The 19,586-nt window shown below is 45.4% G+C and overlaps 1 protein-coding gene across 5 annotated transcripts in view; it reads right to left on the reverse strand.

Annotated features, from left to right (window-relative positions):
• Positions 1 to 5,260: 5,260 nt before the first annotated feature.
• Positions 5,261 to 19,586, reverse strand: part of TASOR (transcription activation suppressor) — a 92,624-nt gene continuing 78,298 nt past the window's right edge. For 4 of the 5 annotated variants that reach the window (XM_044302293.1, XM_044302294.1, XM_044302292.1 and 1 more), the window contains 4 exons: positions 13,120 to 13,228; positions 10,282 to 10,463; positions 10,040 to 10,198; positions 5,261 to 5,945 (listed from right to left, as the gene is read on the reverse strand). In XM_044302293.1, coding sequence (XP_044158228.1) covers positions 5,473 to 5,945; positions 10,040 to 10,198; positions 10,282 to 10,463; positions 13,120 to 13,228 — 923 coding nt within the window. In that variant the 3' untranslated portion in view covers positions 5,261 to 5,472. Of the gene's footprint in view, positions 5,968 to 10,039; positions 10,199 to 10,281; positions 10,464 to 13,119; positions 13,229 to 19,586 lie in introns of all 5 variants that reach the window. The other variant, XM_044302295.1, reaches the window with a different exon arrangement.

The following is a 19,586-nucleotide window of genomic DNA, read 5'->3' on the forward strand; positions in this document are numbered from 1 at the left end:
ACCCGGCATTTAGGGAAATCAGCTGGATCACTCCCGGACCTCATTGCAGTCAATTGGGATCCGGACAGCTGCTCGGAGATGTGAATGAGGCCTACAACCGCTTTCACACAGTGTTTGATCTGTAATTTCCAGCAGCGATTGTGAACTAAAACCAGTAGTGGCGGCTACACAGAGAAGGCATAATAGAAGATCTGCTCCGAAGATCTGATCCACACCTGGTTTGAGGTCACAATCACTGATCAAAAATGGAATGTATGAAAGTGGCCTTAATGCCCGTTTTAGGCCTCTTTTACATGGGCGATGTGTCAAGGTCTGTTCAAGGTTGCGTTCAGTTTCATTTTTTTCCTGTCCAGATTGCATCTGTTTTTCATGTGGATGAAAAATTGAACAACATTAAACATCTCCTAGCAACCCATCAGTGAAAAACACATTGCATGCAGATGCCTTCTGTTTTCTTACACATCTCCATTTATTTCTATGGGGCAAGGGCCGCGTGAACAACTGACAAGGAACATGCTGCGATTATTCCTGAATCCAAAGATGATTAGTGAAATACGATGCTCATGTGCTTGCTCATGTAAAATTAGCCTTCGTATTCTTTTTAGTATTGCAGACATTGGCAAAGCAAAGCAGAGATTTTGCAACTTTTTAAAAAAATTTACACCACTCGCTCCAGTTTTGTATTGTGTGTGTAAAAGTGGGTGTAGTTAGCTATGTGAATAAAAAATACAAATAAAAGTAGCAATCTCACTCTGGCAAGTGTGTGGAGTAGGTTTAAAGGGAACCTGTCATCAACTTTATGCTGCCCATACTAATGGCAGAATAAAGCAGAGAGACAGGTGAGTTGATTTCAGCGGTCTGTCATTTACAAGTTAAAAATAAGTAGTTGCCAAGAACCAATATCACAATCATTGCAGACTGGGCCTAAAAAAGAGTCACGGCCACCTGAGAAGAGTCATGGATATTCATAAATTCCTGCTCTCCCTGCCCACCTGCTGATGACTGACAGTCTTCTACCGAGTTTTCTCCCTTTCTCTCTAGGAGAGAACTGCCAATCATCAGCAGATGGGTGAGAGAGCAGGAGATTATGAATAACCAGGACTCTTCTCAGGTAGATTTGACTCTTTTCAAGGCCCGGGCTGCAGTGATTATGATGCTGGTTCACGGCAACCACTTTTAGTTCATGAGTGACACACTGCTGAAATCAGCATTTATGTCACTATTTTATGCTGCCCTCAGTGAGGTCAGCATAAATTTGATGACAGGTTCCCTTTAAGGATAAGACAAATTTATCAAACAAAGTGTAAGATTTGATAAATGTGGCATAAAGTATTCCAACGCGGACTCTATGTGGGACATTATATGCAGTATGAGGAGTCATTAAATTTTCGTGCACAGAAAGCAAAAAATAAATAAAAAATCACATTACCAGCATGTTATTAATGATATATGGATAATAAAATAGTCTAAACAAGTTTTTCTATTCACAGCATAACAGCATTTTAATGCTATATATGTAGTGACAATATTGTACTGATAACAAAAAAAAGGTTTCTAACATTATAGAAATGTGGTGCCATTCTTCATAGGGACATAAAGTGAACGTACAGTAAATTACAGTATTTTTCGTCCTGCAAGACACACTCTTTCCCTCCCCCCCCCTCCCCCCTCCCCAAAGTGTCACAGCATCTTATGGGGGCGAATACTAATAATCGCTTCCATGATAGAAGCGCTCATTAGTATTGGAGGAACGGGAAATGGTGAATGCAGTGCTCCCCGGGCTCTGTATTCACTGCTTCCTGGTATTCCTCAGCCATTCGCTGTGCTGCGACTGAACAAAGCGCAAGGACGTCAGCACTCTGACCTCACACTGTGCGCATCGGGTCACAGTACAGCGCGTGGCAGGCTGTACAAGAAGAGTGTGGATGTGAGGAGCGGCGACAGCTGCGTCCGGATCAGGAGAGGAGAGTTGATTTTTTTTCTTTTCAATCAGCTCTGAGCATGGGGGTCATTAACATTGGGGCTCTGATCTGAGGTCTAATTAATTTTTTTTAACTTATTTTCTTCCTCTAAAATCAAGGTGCGTCTTATAGGGCGAAAAATACGGTAGGTGTTGTCCAAAGTTGTGCACAAAAACAAGCCAGAGACATGATGAGCAAAAAGTGCAGTATACAGTGTGCTGGAAAAGTTTCCAAAACGACTGAGGTAGTGCCAAAAGTGACAGATGGTTTAGAAAATCAGACATGATAATATTAGAAGTACGCCATTTTATTTTTAGTTTAAAATTCTGGAGTACCTGATTGGCATAAAGTAACGGGACAGATTTACTAATAGTGTCGTACGTTAAGAATATGAATCACAGTCTTAGGCCCCTTTCACACAAACTTATCTTCTTCCCCCGTTTCCGTGGTTTCAGTTTGCGGTCCGTATGCGGAACCATTTATTTCAATGTTTCCACAAAAAAAAAAAAAAAAATGTATTCCGTGTGCATTTCGTTTCCGTATTTCCGTTCCACTAAAGGATAGAACGTGTCCTATTATTGTCCTCAAATAAAGTTCTGTTGCTCTATTCAAGTCAATGGGTCCGCAAAAAATACTTAATGCAACCGGTACACATCCATATGTCATCCGTATTTTGTGAATCCATGCCCACTTTGCCCATGTGTTTACTGTTACATTACAGTTTGAGGTTTACATTACGCAAAAAAAAAAAGAAAAAAAGGAAGGTACACAGAGTGCATCCGTATTTCCGTTCCGCAAAAAAAAAAAAAAAAAAGGACATGTCCTATTATTGTCCGCATTACGGACAAGGATAGTACTATTCTATCAGGGTCCAGCTGTTCCGTAAAATCCATAATGCAAATTTTTGCGGACCACAAAATACATACGGTCCGCAAAAAATACTGATGACGTCCGTGTGCATTCCGTATTTTGCGGAACGGAACAGCTGGCCCCTAATAGAACAGTCCTATCCTTGTCCATAATGCGGACAATAGGACATTTTCTATTTCTTTTGCAGAACGGAAATACGGAAACGGAATGCACATGGAGTACCTGCAGTTTTTTTTTGCAGACCCTTCGAAATGAACGGTTCCATATATGGTCTGCAAAAAAGACGGAATGGAATGAAAATGCATTCGAGTGCAAAAGGCCTTAGGCAAATTTACTATTCTGGTGCACTGGCCTTCGTAAAATTTGGAGGAGTGTCAAATCATGCGCTAGAATTACGCCAGAAATTTGTCCATGCGCCAAAAAAAGTCTAGATTAAAGTTTATACCACGTATAAATTGTTTTACTTTTAAGCAAAGACATTCCCATTTTAAGCAAAGCCACAGCTCATGGCACATTTTTATAAGTAAATCTGCCCCAGTCTGTCTCACATGCCTAGTGAGTTGCTCCAAATGTACCATTTTGATAAATCTGGTCTCCCACGATACAGTAAAGGCTATGGGCACCTTGGAGGGAAATGTTTTTTTTATTATTGCATTCCACTTAGGCCTCTTGCACACAAACGTATTTTCTTTGTATCCATTTAGGTTTTTTTTGTTTTTTTGCGAACTGTATGCAGAACCATTCACTTCAATGGTCCCACAAAAAGAACGGAAGTGTGCATTACGTTTCCGCAGGTCCGTATTTCTGTTCCTCAAAAAAATAGAACATGTCCTATTATTGTCCACATTAGACAATGATAGAACTGTTCTATTAGGGGCCATCTGTTCCGTTCCACAAAATACGGAATGCACACAAATGTCATCTGTATTTTTTGCGGACCGCGAAATACATCCGGTTGTGTGCAAGAGGCCTTATCTAGGGAATTTTTTTTTTGCCAACGGGTCTTTATTAATTTTCAAGTATTTACTCTACAGCTTTCAGTCTCACTTGACTGTTCCTTCTTCTTTGTGAAGCCTGCCAGCACTGACGGGTCGATATGTAGCCTTCCATCTCTCTAGTCCCCCGACAGCTCAAACACTCAGGCGTTATACAGAAAAATTTCCCTGAATAACTCCGTGGCTATATTACATTTTTAATCACATACAATTACAAAAGTATGCAGATCCAGGTGTTGGTTTGAAAAATGTAGATTATTTCTGTGGCACAACCCCTTTAAAGGGAGCCTGTCACCAGAAAATTAACTGATAAATGTAGGACTAGCTCAGCTGAATACCTTTCATGTAATGATCCTCTGCTTCATTATGGAGAAAAAGTACATCCAATCCATATGCAAATGAGCAGTAAAGGGGGCCCAAGACCCTCCTATGCACCCTTGTTCCTCCTCCTGCTTCCTCTGTCAGCCCCTTCTTTTCTTTATTGATTGAGAGGGCTAGGCAAAATGACTATGCAGGAACCTGTCCCTGTCAATCAAGGAGAGGGAAAACAAAACAAAGCAATGGGCCACTAACTGAAAAGTATCATTAAATGCAGCTGATTGCATAGTGCCTGGAGTAACGTGAACTTCCTGGTGGCAGACTCCCCTTAAATGTGTTTATGAACTGTCAGGAGTGAAGAGATAAGGGTTATAGACTGAGCAGACAGCGCAGCTCTGATGGGTTTCATCGAGAAGAAAGAAGTGATACTGAAGGCTGTGGAAGACACACTGTTTTTATTAAAGACCAATTGGAAAAAATATTTTTAGCCCTAATACTAGAATGCTTTCATTTAAAGTGTAAACCTTTAGACAAATTTATTAAAAAGTATTCCAAAAGCCCTACAGAGTCTCCAGTGTGCTATGAAGAAATTTTAGCTGAGGGGGAAGGGGGCCCGCTCTGCTCAATTAAACTCTGGAATAGTACACCAGTACAGGTACCAATGTGCTATGCCAGGATTTAGCCAAGCTGAGGGGGCATATGCAGGAGCAGCAATGTGTGCTCCCGACTGTACAGTGCTCTGTGGCCCCATTCCACCAGTAGAGCAGAATCTGTATATTGCTGACACGTTAGCAAATGCACTCATTCTAAAGAGTCATTGGCACCGAGGACCATTGGTGCCCATTTCTTTAGTAAAACTGTAAAATATATTAATAGTATATTACAAAATAAATTTGTAGGCAATATATTTTTAAATAAAGTTGCCTAAAAGGTTTTTATTTATTTTAAATGTGCCAAAGGTGTCCATAGTATTTTAAGTATTTACTTAGATTAATTTAGGTATTTATTCAAATTTGTCAAGTAAATTTTGGAAAAAAAAATGCTTTAGTGAGAAGCATCTATTTCAGTTATTTAGGATTTAAAAAAAAAAAAAACAACAAAAAACTGTTAGTGAAATTCATTCATTTACATAAAAAAATTTATTTACTTGATGTGTAATATACATGACATACGGACTCCAAAAAGAGGCAGAGAAAATTGGGTTTTCCCTTCAATATATAATAAAATGTTATTTTACTTTGTGTAAGAAACAAAAAAAATCTTACAAAGAGTCATTTGTATATAAATACTTCCATTATATAGCAAATAGATAGGAAGAAAAAAAATATCTATTTTACATTCCACTTCTGATCCCATTCAGTGTGTTCCGAGGTCTCTTGTTCCGTTGACTGACTGTATGAATTTGTGAAATAGCTTTCCCCTGATGTTTGGTTACCCAGCAAAGGGCATACACTCGATCCAAGAAAAGTCTGGTGTGTGAGAAGATTGAAATGGGAAATACCTAATTGCCTGCTAGTGTAGTCCCGGAAATTGTTGGCGATGTCATCTCCTGTTGCGCTGCTATTGTCACCTGTCGTTGATCCAGCTGTGGAGACTGGCGTTACTGGCTGCATGCAATCAGAATCTACGATGGGAGACCGGAGCTTTAAACTCTCAGTTTCAGCGTCCTCAGTTTCTGAATGGGTTGCAACTTTGTTTCTTTCCGTTTCAGGGTTTGCAGAGTTGTTGCATACTTCAATCTCTGGAACTTCCTCCTCCGAGTCTAGAGACATATCCTCCTCCTCGTCAGCTTCCATGAGAGCTAATTTACAAAGAGAACTTTCCTAAATATTTGGCCACATAAAAAGAAACATTACTTTACAGGCTTAAAGAGGTTGTCCGGTCCCAAAATAATAAAAAATTAACGTGCTCCTAACACCCCTCACCATGCATACATATGCCCCCAATACCTGTTTTTAATGTCTGAGCTTTGCTTCCCCAATGGAAAACAGACTATCCTGGCAGATGTTTACTTTCTCCACTTTTTGTTTTATTGAATACATAACTTTGATACACAAGCCTGGCTGCACTGCACAGAGATGGGTCACAGGCTAGACACGCCCCCACTCTGCTCTGTCTGCAGCAGCTCCACCCACTACAACTCCTGTGTCTTTCTACACCCAGAAAGGAATCTACTTCTCACCCAGTGTCTAAATCCTATTACTGACTGTCCACAGGCTCTGCCCTCACATGTGTATCTAATCCTATCCTGTGTGATACAGCCTGCTGAGCTGTGTATCTAATCCCATCACTGACCGTCTGCAGGCTCTTGCGTCACCATTTCCAGTGTAAAAAACAGCTTGAATCAGCAAGCGTATCCAAACACATCTGTATCTAATCCTATCCTGTGTGATACAGCCTGCTGAGCGGTGTATCTTATCCCATCAGTGACAGTCCACAGGCTTTTCCCTCACCATCTACAGAGTGTGATAAGCAGCTGGAATCAGCAAGCGTATCCAAACACATCTGTATCTAATCCTATCTTGTATGTGTGCCTGTTACACACCCTGTTGTGTGCGTGATACTGCCTGCTGAAGTGTATATCTAATCTTATTTTGTATGATACTGCCTGCTGAGTGGTGTATCTAAGCCTATCTTGTATGATCCTGCCTGCTGAGCTGTGTATCTAAACCCTTATGCATACGACCGTATCCATTTTGCGATCCACAATTTTTGCAGTCCCATTGAGTTCTATGGATTTGAGGTCCTCATTTTGAAGACCAGAGTAGGACATCTTCTGTCTTTACTGGAACTGACATACGGATGTAAAAAACGCACTGATGACGTCCCTGTGCTTTCCACATCCATATGTCAGTTCTGCGAAAGATAGAACATGTCCTATTCTGTTCCTCATAATGCAGATCTAAAACCTATAGAACTCAATGGGACTGCAAATAAAATGTGAATCGCACAAGGACAGTAACCTTATTTAGTGGATCCGCAACTTGCAGACCGCAAAACAGATACGTGATCTCGTGCACAGAACCACCGTATCACTTATACTCAGCCCCCATAACAGTGACATCCACAGCGCCCCCATAACCGTGACATCCACAGCGCGCCCATAACCGTGACATCCAGTGTGCCCATAACCGTGACATCCACAGTGTGCCCATAACCGTGACATCCACAGTGTGCCCATAACCGTGACATCCAGTGCCCCTAGTGCCATCCAATGCTCCCTATTTCTCAGCCAGTGCCCCCCTTGTGCCATCCATCGTGCCTCAGTGAAATCCAGTGCCCCCATGTGCCATCCACAGTTCTACAGTGCACCCCCCCATGTGCCAGTCAGTGCTCCCAGTGAGATCTACAGCATAGCAATCAACCTCTGTGGCTGATCGCTATGCTGTCACTCCTGCACAGCGCTTACATCGCGCTGTGCAGGAGTCAGTACAGGCTTCACATAGAAGCCTGTACACTGCAGAGAGCGGCCGGCAATCCTGCGCATGCGCACTAGCATTCAGCATAGTGCGCTTGCATGGTGAGTGAAGACGGCCACCCGGCGCTTTCTTCAGCAGGAGGCGGTGACGTCACTTGTTACGATCAGTCTCCAGCTGGAGAAAGGAAGAGAAAAAGACAGACTTTGCCCGGAAGGACAGAAAAGTCACCTGGAGGGACCACGTGACCGGGAGGCAGATCTCAATGACTGCACTGTGGAAGGTAAGTATGTGAGCAATAATCTTTCCTCCACAGGTTAAAGGGAGTCTGTCACCAGATTGTGACCTAATAGACCGCTTACATAGCGCTCTAGCATAGCAGTCTATGATTCGAATGGTACCTTTGATGTTTGCTTGTGAAGTTCCCCCAAGGCAAAAACTGACTTTTATTCATATGTAGAGATGAGCGAACTTCTGTTTTAAGTTCGGCGTCTAAAGTTCGGGGGCGGGTTAGCGGAGAATCCCGATCTGGAACCGGATATGGATTCCGACTTCCGTTGTGGTCCGTGGTAGCGGAATCAATAATCGGCCATTATTGATTCCGCTACCACGGACCACAACGGAAGTCGGAATCCATATCCGGTTCCAGATCGGGATTCTCCGCTAACCCGCCCCCGAACTTTAGACGCCGAACTTAAAACAGAAGTTCGCTCATCTCTATTCATATGTAAATTAGGGCTCGCAAGTGCCCAGGGAGGGGTTCACCTCGTTGGAGCCCAGGCTGTTCTGCCTCTTTTCGTCATATCTCCACCCCAGCCTCTGCCCGCCCCGCTTTTCCTTTGCGTCCTTCTCTGCAGCGAGATCCCGCGCCTGCGCTATCCATTGCTTGGCCAGGGCATGCGCACTGCGATGCCCATTGTGGGTGTCTCTGGTCTGCCTCCTCGCCGCTGTTTTTCGCTGTTGGCCGGCGCATGCGTAGTAGCTACTGCGATGCCGTGCCCACAATGGGCATCGCAGTGCACATGCCCCGGCCAAGCAATGGATAGTGCAGGCGGGCAGAGGAAGAGGCTGGGGCGGGGATATGACTAAAAGAGGCAGAACAGCCTGGGCTCCAACGAGGTGAACCCCTCCCTGAGTACTTGCGAGCCCTAATTTACATATGAATAAAAGTCCGTTTTTGCCTTGGGGGAACTTCACAAGAAAACATTAAAGGTACCATTAGAATCATAGACTGCTATGCTAGAGCGCTATGTAAGCGGTCTATAAGGTCACAATTTGGTGACAGACTCCCTTTAAAGGGGTTCTACAGATTGTTTTAACTGATGATCTATCCTCTGGATAGATCATCCGCATCTAACCGGCAGGGGTCCGACACCCGAGACCCCCGCCGATCAGCTGTTTGAGAAGGCAGCGGCGCACACTGTTTATCGCTGGCCAAGTGACATCACGACTAGTATCAACTGGCCTGGGCGGGGCTAAGCTCTGTTCACTTGAATGGAGCTTAGCCCCGCCCAGGCCAGTTGATATTAGTCGTGACGTCACTGGGCCAGCAGTAAACCGTGAGAAGGCCGCGGCGCTGCTGGAGCGCCGCTGCCTTCTCAAACAGCTAATCAACGGGGGTCCCAGGTGTTGGGCCCTGCCGTTCAGATGCTGATGATCTATACAGAGGCTAGATCAGTTAAAACAAACTGCAGAATCCCTTAAATTTTAAATCGCCCAAAAAAAGTTAAGCCCGGAGAACCCCTTTAAGTCAGAATTATCAGGCAATCTCATCTTCTGTCATAGGTGGCACAGCTATAAACCTTCAAATTAAATGTTAGGATCCTGTAGGTTGAGTTTAGAATAAATAATGGTGAAACTTTACCACATGCAGTGTTCTCATTTACCAAGATCTCATGTACAGGAGCAAATTGTAGTGCCACACAACCTCCAAATTGTACCTCACTTTTATATGACACCTGCAGAGGTTTTTGAGCTCATACTGTACCGCCTTACTACTACTACTACTACTATATTTTTAATTTGACAGAAAACATCTGCATTTCAGTTACTTCAGTGCCCTACGGAGGCACAAAGCGCCCCCCAGTACTCTGCAGTACAGAGCTGTAGGGACTGTACAGCTACATGTATCCTGTCCATAGAGGATGTATAAATAATCCCACATAGATTTGATTTTTTATGCAATGTATATCAGAGAACTGCATGTGCGAAGATACTTTAGCTGTATTTCCATAAAATTAGAACCCCTTTTAAACTAGATGGCCCAGATTTACATAAGGTCGACACATTCAGTATTAAATGGTACCAATGTGAACATTTCCAGCTGACCTTATGCCGTAATCCAGCTACTGCCTGCAGAATGCATTCGGCAACTAAGATGTGCCCTACATAAATTCAAAGTTTACCACAGATTAAACACATAACATCCTCAATAACTAGAAAAACATAGGGGTACAGACAGAAAACACTTATTAAATACCTGTCTGCTTTTCTTCAGTGACCAGATTGGGCAGGCAAATTCCTTCACTGCTGGAATTATGGTGACCAATAAGATTGGTAAAATCCTGCATGAACTCGTCCATTCTTGTTACCACGACCCCATTTTCAGCAAAATTAGCAAACAAAGATGTGTTTTTTTCTGAAACAGAAGATGAATTTAATGTTCAGATTGGCAGTCACAGAGCAACCGTGCCATGTGCAATAGAGATGTGAAGCTGTTACCTGTCATAAATATGAGGTGTCGCTGATGTACGTTCTCAGACTGAAGCTTGATTAAACATTCTAGTTCCGGAGCTTGTCGGCTCTGAGAATCACAGCAGTTATGGTAAGAAAGAATCTCAACTAGATGCTTCTTCTGGTATGTGTTGAGAAGAGACAAAATATTCAGTGCATTTGGTTTTGTCCTTGAAGGGGAACACAGAGGAATAAATGAAACAATATTAATGCAATGTTTCTACAACTTCCAACTTATTACAATATTGCCACAATTTTGGCATTAAAAAGTCACATTATGGTAAATGCTTTTTTTTTTAGCTTGCCTCTTATCACTTTTCAAAAAGTGATGAGAAAATTGGGCAGAGATTAGCAGAAAGGGCCTCCTACAGACAGGCAAAATTACTATAATTTGAGCAAACTATAGCTTAAATTGTCGCTTGCTCATAGCAGATATACATTTTCAGATAAGTAGCCAAAATACATAAAATTTTATGAGGCATACATATTTAATAAATTTAGCATATCCTATTACAACCCATCTTAAGACTGGTGTAGGATATGCCACTTTAGAGAAATCTCCCCTTTTTAAAATTTTTAAGTTTAAATTCCTCAATGTTTTCAAGATTCATGTTTGTCGTCAGCCGACGATGCTATGTAGTTCTGGCACTAGAGCGACACCCGAACAACTGATCAGAGAGGGGAGCGGGCTATCAGTACACCATCAATTAGCAAGTTATAGCCTAACCTGGGGACAGGTAGTCACTTAAAGGGGTTGTCTGGGATCAGAACTAAACCCGGGCATACCCCCATTTTCACCCTGGCAGCCCCCCTGACAGAAGCATCGGAGCAGTTCATGCTCCGATGATTTCCTTTGCCCTGCGCTAAATCGCGCAGGGCAAAGGCATTTTTTGGAGTTCCGGTGATGTACCGGGGCTCTCTATGGGGCTGCCAGGAACCCCGGTGACGTCACCGAACACACTGCCGGGCAAAAGTTTCCGCCCGGCAGTGTGTTATTGAAAACAAAAGAGCCCTTGCCCTGCACGATTTAGCACGGGGCAAGGGAGCGCATCGGAGCATGAGATGCTCTGATGCTAGCCTCAGGGGGGCTGCCTGGGTGAAAATAAGTGTATGTCCGGGTTTAGCTCTGAACCCGGACAACCGCTTTAAATGCTGGCAAACCCTTTCAATCATTTGCACGATTATGAAAATCTCCTTTTATAAACAGTTATTTCCATCCAAAAGACCATCTTCACATGGTTAGTGTTTTGCATCAGTGGTCCAAACACACAGAAGGGGCGCAAATCTTTCCATTATACTTTTTTTCTGTAGGTTACAATCCTTGTTTTGGCTTACAAATACTGACCAAATACATACTGTGTTAGAGTGGCCTTAGTCAGAAAATAAAATAAGAGAGTAATGCAAAGTATAATATATAATTATATATAAAAAGTATAATGCAAAGATTTAGTTTTTTTTTTAGAATCCACTGATTCTGCTTACAAACACTGAATGTGTAAAAAAAAGGCGATTAGTGCAAGTACACCAGTATACCGGTGAGAGCTCTCCCAGCACAGATACCAAGTTTAGTGCTAAAACAAGACGTGAACTAAGCCTTAGGGCGCCTTCACACGCTGCTAATTTTGTTGCAGAATTTTCTGTGACTAAAAATGTGTTTCATTCACTTTTCATGAGGCTTGCAGAAATCGATGTGCTTGCTGCCCCGTTCAAATGAACAGAACTGATTTTTAGTCGTAGAAAATTCTACAACAAAATCAACAGCGTGTGCAAGGTGCTGCCACACTTTCAGGCATTTTGATGCAGTTTTTGAAGTCAAAATCAGCTGTGGATCAAAACATGAGAGGATGCATTAAAGAAGTTGTCCCGAGGCATCGCCTATTTTGTATTTAGTTAGTATTACTATGCTACTTTGCTTAGTACCAGCCTCCAAGAGAGCCTACAGCAGAGCAATACACCACCCATTAGTGCTGGGGATGTCACTGGGCTCACTGCTAGGCGAAAGCATAGTGTTGTGAAGCCTGGTCACCGGCTCACAACAAACGGGCTTGCGGTGCTCGATGCAGCCAAAGGGGAGCATTTGAGCAAGGAAATGTTGCAATGCTCCTCTCATACATACTAAGTGAATTCAGAAGAGGAGATATCTGGGTTCAGTCCTGAACCTGGGACAACCCCTTTAAGGCTCCATTCAGACATCCGTAAAACGGGTCCACATTCGTTCCACAGACCCATTTATTCTCTATGGGGACGGAATGAATGCGGAGACCACACCAAGATCTCTTCGTATTCGCATTTCCGGAGCGCGGCCCCCGATCTTGCCGTCTGCAGCTCCGTAAGAAAAAAAGAGCATGTCCTATTCTTGTCTGCAAATGCAGACAAGAATAGGCAGTTCTAGGGGGTTGCTGGCCGGGTGTATTGCGGATCCACAATACACTACGGACGTGTGAATGGACCCTAAGGGCAAAAACTATTTCTCCACTTCTATCAATCCACTCCTGACTTAAAGATCACCATAAAAAAATATAAAAAAAACTGAATGTTTGGCAGCACCTTTACACTTCAAGTACAATTTCTAAAGTTTTCAAGATTAATGTTTGTAGTCAGCCGACGATGCCATGTAGTTCTGGCACTAGAGCAACACCCGAACAACTGATCAGAGAGGGGAGCGGGCTGTCAGTACACCAATCAATCCATCAATCATAAGTGATAGCCTATCCTGGGGACAGGTCGTCACTTAAAAGGGTTGCTCTTGTTCTCAGTATAACAAACTTATATTGGGATTACATCTGCAGCATTTCTCAGTTAACTTGTTTGAACAAAATCACTCACCTTCCAAGCTCCTTCAGTTTCTTCTGAAATTTGCAATGGATTTTTAATTGCCACTTTTCTTCAGGATTGTTTATTTGCTCAAGGAACAGAAGGAATTTTTTTAGGTCACCTACAAATAATATGGAGTATTAAAGTTAGTATAGCCAACTATTCAGCAATGTTTTATTGCTCCAAATTGGATTAAAAAACTAAGCAACTTTTCAAACAGTGTGGATTAAAAATCTACCATTTTGTCCTAGGCAGACATTTATGCCTCTACTGTAACAAAGTCAGATGCTGTAATCATTCCTTCCATCTTTTTAACGTATAGTACACATTTGGTAGGTTAGCCAGAAACTTGGGACAAAAGTATATGACTCGTGAGCGAATATAAAGTTGTTGTGCAGTCCTAGCCATGAAGTACTATTTCCCACAATGTTGTGCTATTTATGTGTAGTGTGCAGCTTATTTAAAGGGAACCTATCAACTTTATGCTGACCTCACTGAGGGCAGCATAAATTAGTGACAGAAATTCTGATCTCAGCGGTGTGTCACTCATGAGCTAAAAGTAAGTGGGTGCTGAGAACCAGCATCATAATCATTGCAGCACAGGCCTTGAAAAAAGAGTCAAATCTACTTGAGAAGAGTCATGGTTATACCTAATCTCCTGCATTCTCGCCCATCTGCTGATGATTGGCAGTTCTCTCCTAGAGAGAGATAAAACTAGGTAGAAGACTGTCAGTCATCAGGTCGGCGGGAGAGCAAGAATTCATGAATAACCAGGACTCTTCTCAGGCGGCCGTGACTCTTTTCCAGGCCCAGTCTGCAATGATTGTGGTGTTGGTTCTCAGCAACCACTTAACTTCTAAATTACAGACCTCTGGAATCAGCTCACCTATCTACTATATTCTGCTGTTAGTATGGGTATAAAGTTGATGACAGGTTCCCTTTAACAAATTTAGGGCTCATTCAGACATTCAGCAAGAGTGCTCTCGCCTGGTGGAGGACTAAAATGTCATGTGAGCAGCTCCTTATCTCCCATAATACCTAAACAAAAATCTAATTGTATCTTCACATTAAGGGCTCATTCAGATGGTCTTATGCTGTCCGCAAAAATGCGGATCCGTTTTTTGCAGAATAGATGTCGTCCCATTCATTTCTTCCATTGCACGGCTCAGAAAAAAAATAAAAAAATAAATGAAACATGTCCTATGCCTGTCAGTAAAAATCAGGACATGGCCCTATTGAAGTCTATGGATAAGCAAAAAATCTGAATGCAATCCTTTTTTGCGGACATGCTGAACTGTCCACAAAAGGGAGATTTTTGCATAACTTACCAGTAAAATCTTTCTCGCTCTTCATTGAGGGACACAAGAACCGTGGGTATAGCTATGTCCTCTAGGAGGCGTTGACTAGTAAAAGCTGTTAGCTACACCCCTGGCAGCTATACCCTCTCCAGCCTGGAGAGAGCTTCAGTTTGTGTACAAGCAGTAGGAGAAGCAAGCCAACCAAAGAAAAAAACATTGAACACCAACCATGCCAAAAACCCAACGGGGTTCTAACCAGAAACAGCTACAGCTGTGGTCGAACAACCATACTGGGTGGGTGCTGTCTACCCCAATAAAGAGTGAGAAAGATATTTTACTGTTAAGTTATACAAAAAGCTCCTTTTCTCGCCCATATTCATTGGGGGACACAGGAACCGTGGGACGTCCAAAAGCAGTCCACAGGGTCAGCAGTCCACCATGCGGCCCAAGGCAGCGTCCGCTGATGCATAAGTATGCGCCTGGTAAAACTTTGTGAATGTATGTAAGGAGGACCAAGTAGCCGCTTTACACAACTGTGCAGCTGAAGCACCATTCCTCCGAGCCCAAGATGCGCCCACCGCTCTGGTGGAGCGAGTCGTGACACCTAAGGTCGGAACCCTGTCCCAGGCGCAGTAAGCCTCTGCAATTGCAGCCTGAATCCAACGAGCGATTGCCACCTTGGAGGCCGCCAATCCCTTGCGAGGACCCTCCGGAATGACAAAGTCTGTACGGAGACAGATCGCCTCGAATACTACCAGGTGGAGGGACCACTCGACCGAATCTATCGTGGTCCTGCTGAGGAAGTCCGCAGTCTCGTTCGCTACACCCGGGATGTAGATCGCCGAAAGTGCCGGTACATGGGCCTCCGCCCATCGTAAGATCTCGTCAGATTCCTGCATGACCGCGAGGCTGCGTGTTCCCCCCTGGTGGTTGATGTACGCCACAGCCGTGACGTTGTCCGACTGGACGACCCTTCAAGAGGTGAGTCCAGTGCCGGAGGGACAGAAGAATCGCCCCGAGTTCCAGGACATTTATTGGGAGCTTGAACTCCGACCAAGACCATATGCCTTGGACTGTCCTGGGAGGGAACACCCCTCCCCAACCCAGTACACTGGTGTTGGTGTTAACAACCGTCCAGGAGATCGGAAGTAAGGACCTTCTCAGAACCGGAACAGACAGCCACCAACAAAGGGAAGACTGCACCTGAGGGGAGAGACTGATGAGATGGTCCAGGCTCTCGGAAGACCTGTCCCAGGAGGACAGGATCGCTCTCTGGAACGTGCGAGAGTGGAACTGGGCAAAGGGAATCACCTCGAAACAGGCGACCACCTTCTTCCTTAACGTCCTCCTGCAGAGTCGAATGGACGGAAGTCTGCCATCGAGAAGGATCCTCACAGAACGGTGCAAAGCCAGTCGCTTGTCCGGAGGAAGGCGAATCAGTGCTGCGTCTGTGTCCCAGAAGCATACCCAGGAAGACTAATTGTCTGGAGGGTGTCAGATAACTTCTGCAGGTTGACCAACCACCCGAAGTGAGCCAGGGCTTCCAGCGTGATCTGTGATCTACCTGAGCAAAGGAGGAGGCCTTGATGAGGATGTCGTCCAGATAAGGCATAAGGAAGATGCCTCTGGAACGGAGAAGGGCGAGAAGAGGGGCCAGAAACTTTGTGAAGACTCGAGGCGCAGTTTCCAGCCCGAACGGGAGGGCGACAAACTAGTAATGACCGTCTCCTATCACAAACCTCAGGAAGCGCTGGTGACTCCACGCGATGGGAACATGGAGGTATGCATCCTGGATATCTATGGCCAAAATGAATTCCCCCTGCTCCAGAGAAGCAATTACAGAATGAAGGTTTTCCATCCGAAACCGCTGGAGGCGGAGAAACTTGTTCAGCAGCTTGAGGTCCAGGATTGGACGCACCGAGCCCTCCTTTTTGGGGACCACAAAAAGGTTTGAATAGAACCCCTTGAACCTTTCTGCTGGGGACTGAATGGCCTGGGAGAAGGTGGCTGCCCGCTCGGGGTCCCATGGAAGACTGGATTGAAAACACCTGTGGAGGAGGAGTGGGAGTGGGAGTGGGAGGAGGAGGAGGAGGAGGAGGAGGAGGAGGAGGCGACCCCCCCCCCCCCCACCCTGCTGAACGGGGGCACACCTTCAGGTTGAGGTCTGCTTAGCCGCAGGGGGTCGAGCGGCCTGAGGTCTGGGACGCCAGGAGGGCTGTCCCTGAAAGGACGGCTTTTTGCATCGATCCTAGGAAGTGAAGCCGCTGCCCCCAGCAGAGGAACTCGCTGAGGGGCAGGAACTAGCGAATCCACGAAAAAGTCTGCTACATGAGGAACCTGACCTAACGTGAGAGGCCCACTTGGCCCTAGGCTGTGGGAGATGGGTTCTCTTGCCACCCGTGGCCTCAGAAATAATTCTGTCCAGAGAATCAAAGAGACAGGTGCCAGCAAAGGGGAGACCGACTAAAGAACGCTTGGAAGTCGCGTCTGCTGCCCACACCTTCAGCCAAAGCTAGCAGCGTAAAGTGACTGCAAGTGCCGAAGAGCGCGCGATGAGGGCGCCAGCGTCTAGGGACGCCTCGCAGAGGAACTTCCTTGCCTGAATTATCAGCTGCGCCAAGGATCGGAGGTCCTGAGCAGGGACCTTGGAAACCAATTCCTGGTCCAGCTGGCTGCCGCACTCAGAGATTGCTTTTGCCACCCACGCGGAGGCGAACATGGGTCTAAGGGGTGACCCTGTGGCTGCAAAGAGGGACTTCGTCAAGGATTCCATCCGACGATCTTCAGCGGACTGAAGGTAGGATCCATCTGCTATCGAAAAACTGTATTTTTGGCTAGCCGTGCTACAGGTTCAGTTTTTTGGGGGCGGAAAAAACACATGTCTGGGTGATCCCAAGCCTGGGAAACCACTGCCGAAAAATCATTATGGCGAGGAAATACCTTTGAGGCCTGTTTTACACCCCTGCTGGTCAGTGGGGGGGGGGGGGATATCGTCCTGCACCCGGAAGGTGTCGCGGATAGCAGCAATGAGGCTATCCACAGTGGAGGCCAACTTAGAAGGCTGCTCTGCACCTAAATCCAAATCCGAATAATCAACGTCACCGTCGGACAGCACGTCTCCAAGAGAAGAAAAACCCGAGTGAGAACGTAAACGTGGTGGAGAGAGAGATGCGTCAGAGGAAGAAACATGGTCTACTCTGGGACGCTTTTGTCAATGCCTTGCGTTAACGGAATCACCGGGGCGAAGTGACCTGGGGGGGGGGGGGGGGGGTCGCCGAAGTCAGAAGCTCTGGAGGGCGCATCTAAGGGAGGCGCAGCCTGCTCCGTCCGCGGATTCTCAACTATAGATAGGGTGGATTGGGTGATTTGAGCAAGGTTTTCCACTGCCTGAGGGAGCGTTTTGGCCCAGTAGGGTAACTCAGATGCCAGAGGGGAAGCAGCGGTATGGGCCGACGTTGGGGGGGGGGGGGGGGGGTTTCACTGCCTGAGCATCTGACAAGCAGTGCAGACAGAATCCTGTTGCCTGCAAGGGAATTTAACCTGACATATAGAGCAGGCATAGTGGACAACTATTGGCCGCGGAAGAACCCCAAGGGGGATCAGACATGGTTAAAACCAGAGATATCTGAGGCCGAAGGGATACAGTGACCTGAGGAGAGGATTAACAGCTCTTACCAGGACCAGGAGATGCCGACAGAGAAAGTCCGGAGAGAACTGGCCGAGCGCTGAGGCGGGAAGAATAGGCCTCGCCCCCTCAGGTCCTGCATCCCTCCAGAGAGCCGCTGTGATGCGCGCGCGTCCATTAACCCCCGCATTGCTGAAATCGCGCCCGTTGTGCCCCCCTGTTCGCCAGAGCAGCGCCATATAGCAAGCGACTGCCCGAACATTATAAAAGCAGGATAGCTGCCAGCCCTAGCTGTGAATCGGCTTGTAAGCGCTCCTTTGCGCTTGGCTCCGCCCACATGCGATCAGATGCGGCCCATGTCTGTGCCCCAGCGCTAAACCACCACCAAAGTTCTCAGGGAGGCACATGCTGCTGCGATAAACAGCATTTTCTGGGGCCCAGTATGTGGCCCAGAGTAGAATTCATGCTGCTGCTAAGAGTAATCCCTTGCAAAAGAAGTTGAGCGGCGGGCGAAATCGATGGCCTGGAGCAGGCATCTACTTATCTGTCCAGCCGCCATCTTCACCCTTCCTCTTCTCCAGCAGGGTCACCCCTTCAGCTACTGGCACCGCAGTGGCAGGAAGCTGGAAGAAGGACTTGGACGGGTGACCCCTTGGCTGGCAGGATGCAGGGAGCGAGGCTGCCCTGGTCCACCTTGTCTTCTTGTGGGGGAGGAGGTAGCGTGGGGAACCAACGCTGGCGTGCTCCCCCGGGAGAAAAGGGAGGCGAGGCGACCACCGTTTCCCACCTAAAAGAGGAGGAAAAGAAAATAAACTAAAATAAAAAATCTTCAGGAGCTTCCCTGGTCTTGCCTTCTATTGACACTAGAAAAAAACTGAAGCTCTCTCTCCAGGCTGGAGGGGTATAGCTGCCAGGGGAGGAGCTAACAGCTTTTACTAGTGTCAACGCCTCCTAGAGGACATGGCTATACCCACAGTTCCTGTGTCCCCCCCAATAAATATGGGCGAGAAAAAACGGATCCGCATTTTTGCAGACAGCATACAGCCATCTGAATGAGCCCTTAATGTGAAGATACAATTAGATTTTTGTTTAGGTATTATGGGAGATGAGCTGTTCACATGACATTTTAGTCCTCCAACAGGCGGGAGCACTCCTGCATAATGGAAACCAGACGGATTCATTATGCGGCCCATAGACTTCTATTATGACAGAATGCAAAACGGAATGCCTCAAAGACATTCCATCATAGAATTTAGTTATAGCCCGTGGTAACTGAATCCATAACGGAATTGTAATAAAACCAGAACTTGTAAAACACAAGTTCGCCAATCCCCATCAATGAACCACTGATATGGGGTTTAAAAAAAAATAAAGGCTACCCTTTAGATTGCAGTATTGGCAGCATAACTTACTCTGGACTGAAGATATTTGAGTTCTGTTTTTATGTAATAAATTCAGATATATAAACATTTGAATTCAGTGAAATATCACATTTTATATGCAAAAACAAGAAATTTCAAAAAAGTGTCCAAAATTTGGAATTCATGCATGGTTAA

Source organism: Bufo gargarizans, chromosome 7, assembly GCF_014858855.1.
Source record: "Bufo gargarizans isolate SCDJY-AF-19 chromosome 7, ASM1485885v1, whole genome shotgun sequence".
In the NCBI taxonomy this organism is placed as follows: domain Eukaryota; kingdom Metazoa; phylum Chordata; class Amphibia; order Anura; family Bufonidae; genus Bufo; species Bufo gargarizans.